At 54.1% G+C, this 5,551-nt stretch overlaps 1 gene segment (V, D, J or C); it reads left to right on the forward strand.

The window, feature by feature from the left end:
* Positions 1-5,293, forward strand: part of LOC102871066 — a 188,969-nt gene extending 183,676 nt beyond the window's left edge. The window contains 4 exon segments of the C gene segment in view: positions 2,921-3,238; positions 3,595-3,939; positions 4,498-4,815; positions 4,899-5,293. Of these exon segments, the coding sequence occupies positions 2,921-3,238; positions 3,595-3,939; positions 4,498-4,815; positions 4,899-5,293 (1,376 nt within the window).
* The last annotated feature ends 258 nt before the right edge of the window (positions 5,294-5,551 follow it).

The following is a 5,551-nucleotide window of genomic DNA, read 5'->3' on the forward strand; positions in this document are numbered from 1 at the left end:
TGGACAGGACTGAGCTGGACAGGACTGAGCTAGACAGGACTGAGCTGGGCAGAGCTGAGCTGAGCAGAGCTGAGCTGGGCAGAGATGGGCTGGGCAGAGCTGAGCTGGGCGAGCCGAGCTGGGCTAGCTTAGCTGGGCTGGGAGAATCTGGGCTGGGCTAGCTGAGCTGGGCTAGACAGGACTGAGCTGAGCTGGACATGACTGAGCTGGGCTAGCTGAGCTGGGCAGAGCTGAGCTGGGCAAGCTGAGCTGGGCTGGGAGGATCTGAGCTGGGCTGGACATGACTGGGATAGGCTGGACAGAAGTGAGCTGGGTTGGGAGGATCTGAGCTGGACTAGCTGATCTGAGCTAGCCGAGCTGAGCTGAGCTGGGCTGGACAGAGCTGTGCTGCTCTGGAAAGGGCTGAGTTGAGCTAGTGACCTGAGCACAGTTGGACTAGTTGAGCTGAAGAAAGCCGGTTGAGGTAGCTAACCTAAGCAGAGCTGGGTTAGGCTAGACAGAACTGAGCTGGGCTAGCTGAGCTGAGCATAACTGGGCTTGTTGGGGCTGAGGTGAGGTGAAGTAGGCTGGGCAGGGCTGAGCTGGGCCAGCTGTACTGAGTAGAGTTGGTCTCAATAGGGTTGAGCTGGTCTCTAAGTTGAGCTTGACTAGCTGAGCTGAACTGGATAAGGCTGAACTAAGCTAGCGGAGCTGGACAAGGCTGAGCTTGACAGGGCTTACTGAGATGAACTGACCCAGGTTAGGCTGAGCTGAGCTGGATTAGACCGAGCTGGGTTGGTGTGAAGCAAGCAGGGCTACTGGACTGAGCTTGGCTAGCTGAGCTGAGCAGAGCAGAGCTGGGCTGCATAAAGCTGAGCTGGGCAAGCTGGGCTAGCCGGGCTGTGCAAAGTTGGCCTCTGGGCTGAGCTGGGCTTACTAGCTGAGCTGAGCCAGGCCACCTAAGCTGGGCTATCAGAACTGGTTTGAACTGGCCTAGCTAACTGAACCGAGCTGGACTGAGCTAAGCTGAGTTGGGCTAAGCTGTGTTGGGTTGAAGTGAGCTGGGCTAGCTGGGCTGAGCTGAGCTAGGTTGAACTAGACTATCTGAACTAGCCTAGGCTGGCCTGAGCTGGGCTGGGCTGGGGTAAAGTGAGCTCAGCTGGCTGGGCTGAGTTGAAGTGGACTGAACCGAGCTAGGCTGGACCTGGCTAGCTGGAAAGCGTTGAACTGAGCTGAGCTGGACTAAAATGAGCTGAGCTAGCTAGACTGAGTTTAATTGACCTAGCTGAGCTAGTTGGGCTGAGCTGAACTTGGTTAACCGAATTGGCTTGGATTGGACTGAACTCAATTGGGCTAAGCTTGGGCTAAATTATGGTAGCTGAACCGAACTGAGCTGAACCAAGCTGAGCTGGATTGGGCTAAAGTGGGCTAGCTGAGGTGGGCTAGCAAGCCTGAAATGAGCTGGGCAGGTGTGGGTTGAGCTGGGCTGCCTTAAGTTAGACCAACGCTGGCTAGATAAAAAATAGACTGAGCTGAGCTAAAGTGAAGCAAGCAGGACTAGCTTGGCTATACCAGGTTGGGTTGAGCTGAGCCGAGCTAGGCTGGGTTATCAGGGTGAGCTGGGTAGTTTGGGATGAAACAATCCAGGCTAGCTGGGCTGAGCTGGCATTAAGTAAGCCAGGCTAGCTGGACTAGGCTACGTGGACCGGGCTGAGCTGAGCTGGATTGGACGGAAGCAAGCTGGAATTCTTCAGCTGTGTGGAACTATGCTAAACAGAATGGGGCTCATCTGGTTTGGGCTGAAGTGAGCTGCCTGGACGAAGTGAACAATCCACACTGGCCTGACCTGGACTAGGCTGAGATATACTGTGCTGCATTGGGCTAGGCTGGGTTGAGCGGGTTAAACCAAGCTCGACTAAGGTTGGTTGAACTTGACTTAGGTTAGCTGCATTGAACTGAGCTGAACAGAACGGAATTTAATCAACAGAGCTGCATTTAGCTGGAGTGATCCGAGATAAGCTGAACTAGGCTGAACTAGATCGGCCTGAGCTGGGCTGGGCTAAGCTAGACTAGCTGAGCTGGGCTGAAATGGGCTACACTGAACTGAACTTAACCAAGTGGGGTTCAGTTTACTGGGAATAATCTGAGCTAAATTGAATTAGGCTGAACTGCACAGGCCTGAGCTGGGCTGAACTGGGTTGTGTTGAGCAGATTTAACTGAGATAACTTGGGTGATTTGAGCTGAGTCCACCCAAGCTGTCCTGGAATGACCAGAGCTGACTGAGCTAGTCTGGGCTGAGTCAGGGAAGCATTTTGGGCTTCCACTGAAATAGACTGAATTGAGTCTAGTGGGTCCAGTGTGAGTGGAGCAGGCCATGCTGGACTGTCTGGAGGATACTGTGCTGCATGACCCTGGGTGACCTGGGGAGGTTCAGTCAGCTAGCAGGCTGTGTGGCATTGGTCCTAGTCCACAGCCCTTGTACATGTCCTCACCTGAGCTCTGTGCACATTGTGCCAAGATACCTGTGCCTGGGGTCTTAGACTGATGGAGCAGGAGGTCTGCTCTGTGCTGACTGAGCTGCCTGTGGTCAGGTCCGGGCACCCAGATCTGTTATTAGATGTCCCAGAGAGCAGGCTAAGAGGCTGGGTCCAGGATGACTCAACAAATGAGGATCAACAGTGGGGATGGCTGATTCCAGGGCTGCCTGCCCCAATAGGAAGCACAGCCTCTCGCCCCTTCCCACAAGTTCTGCAGCAACATAGGGAGATGCTCCCTGAGACTGGACAAGGACATGGGCCACCACGTTGGCCTTGGGGGATGGCGGAGTGGGTTGACAAGGCCCTGAGGAAACCTGTCTAGCTTCTCTGACCTACTGACCACTTAGATGAAAAGATCAGCTCCTCACCCTTCTTATCTCTTGTCTTCTCATCTGATCCACAGCAACCCCATCTCCCCCAACTCTCTTCCCTCTCTTATCCTGTGGGAATTCCCTGCTCGACCAGAGTGAGATGACCCTGGGCTGCCTGGCACGTGACTTCCTGCCAGACAACATCCAGTTCTCCTGGGATTATAAGAACAACAGTGCCATCGACACCCAGAAATTCAAGACCTTCCCTTCTTTCCTGTGGAATGGCAAGTTCGTGGCCAGCTCACAGGTGCTCCTCCCCTCCGTGGACCTCATACAGGGCAGTGATGACTATCTGGTGTGCAAAGTTAAGCACGGCAGCAACAACCAGAAACTAAACGTGAAGTTCGGAGGTAAGAGCAAGCAGGCTGCCACCCTTCTTGGGTGGGACTGGCCTCAGGGGCAGAGGCCAGGCTGCCTTACCTGGCTGATATGGGATGGGTTCAGCTACACTAAGCAGGGCGGAACTGGGCAAGTAGAGTTGAACTGATCTGGACAGAGCTGAGCTGATATGGGCTGAGCTGGGCTGATATAGAGTAACCTGGTCTAAACTGGGCTGATACTGACTGAGATGGGCTGAGCCAGACTGAGCTGAGCCGAACTGGAGTGAAGTGGGTGGCACTGGGCTGTGGTGGGCTGCAATGAGCAGATTGAGCTGCAATTACTAGGGTGAGCTGAACTGTCCTCTGACTCATATCTTTCACCACAGTACCCTTGGAGCTGTCCCCTAATGTCAGCGTGTACATCCCACCCCGGGACTCCTTCTCCGACACTGGCACTGGACAGCGCACCTCCAAACTAGTCTGCCAGGCCACCGGCTTCAGCCCCAAGGATATCACAGTGTCCTGGCTGCGAGAGGAAAGGCCACTGCAGTCTGGCTTCACCACCGGCAATGTTGAGCCTGAGGTCAAAGAGTCTGGGCCAAAGACCTACCAGGTCACCAGCACACTGACCGTCTCTGAGAGCGACTGGCTCAGCCAGAATGTGTTTACCTGCCTTGTGACACACAAAGGACTGGAAATAAGGAAGAATGTGTCCTCTGTGTGTGGTAACAGTAAGTGTACAAGCCTCTAAGGAGGGATTAGGGCCCTGAGGGGAGCCTCTGTCCCTCCTAGCAAGGCAGGAACCCTCAACACACACACTCACACACACACACACACACACACACACACATGCAGTGATACACTATACACACATAGATACACACAGACACACAGAGATACAAGAGATACACTTTACACAGATATCCACACATTCCAGACACAGATATATGCAAACCACAGGCACATACACACAGAGATACAGCATGCACAAAAACACACAGACACATTCCACACATATACACACCACACACACATACCTGTACACACCACAGGTGTATATATAGACACAAGCACACTCAGAGATACAATTCACACACAACCCTGGGACATCCAGTAGATAGTCCCTGGGAGCAAAGGTGTGGGTAGACCTTCACCATTTGGGTGCCCTACATCCCCACCACCACAGGACCCCTGCCACAAAATCCGTTGTTGCATTCTGGGGAAGACACATCTCCCCTACTTTTGCTCCCACTGAACACTCAACCCAACTTGTTTTGTCTCCAAAACAGACCCATCGACAGGCATCCGGATTTTCGCCGTATCCCCATCCTTTGCTGACATCTTCCTCACTAAATCAGCCAAGCTTACCTGCCTGGTCACAGATTTGACCACCTATGACAGCCTGGGCATCTCCTGGACCCGACAGAATGGCGAGGTTCTGGATACCAGCAAAGAAATCTCCAAGAGCCAACCCAATGGCACTTTTAGTGCCGTGGGCGAGGCCACTGTCTGTGTGGAGGACTGGGAGTCAGGGGAGAAGTTCACTTGCACTGTCACCCATGCTGACCTCCCCTCACCCCTGAAACAAACCATCACCAGGCCCAAAGGTGAGGCTCTCTCTTGGCAACATCTTCAGCTCCTGAGGATCTTGCCTTCCTTACCCAGCTCACCACTGTCTCTCTGCCCACAGACTTACTCAAGCATGCACCTGCTGTCTACCTGATGCCACCTACCCGGGAGCAGCTGAGCCTGCGGGAGTCAGCCTCCATCACCTGCCTGGTGAAAGACTTCTCCCCTAAAGATGTGTTTGTGCAGTGGATGCACAAGGGGCAGACTGTGGCCTCTGACAGATATGTCACCAGCGCCCCGATGCCTGAGCCCCAAGCCAATGGCTTCTACTTCGCCTTCAGTATCCTGAATGTGTCAGAGGAGGACTGGAGTGCCGGGGACTCGTTCACCTGCGTCGTGGGCCACGAGGCCCTGCCCCACCTGGTGACCGAGAGGACCGTGGACAAGTCCACTGGTAAACCCTCCCTGTACAACGTGTCCCTGGTGATGTCTGACACGGCCAACACCTGCTACTGATCACTGGGCACTTCACCTTGGCTCCACCTGCTTGGTGGCCAGCCACTCTGTATGTGTGTGTGAGTGTGCGCATGCATCCGTTCAAACTAACCATATCCATGAGTGAGATGTTGTATGCTATGAAAACTAGAAATAAAACTATCAGTTCAAAAGATGCTGGTACCGTGTGAGCACTGCTAGCCTGCCTGTGCTGCCCCCACCCAGCTCTGGCCTGCATGCCATCTGCCCGCCTCCACCCCTCCACTGCCCTTTGACACC

The sequence above is a fragment of the Elephantulus edwardii genome, unplaced genomic scaffold (genome assembly GCF_000299155.1).
Source record: "Elephantulus edwardii isolate Elephantulus edwardi_28Jun2011 unplaced genomic scaffold, EleEdw1.0 scaffold00325, whole genome shotgun sequence".
NCBI classification, from domain to species: Eukaryota; Metazoa; Chordata; class Mammalia; order Macroscelidea; family Macroscelididae; genus Elephantulus; species Elephantulus edwardii.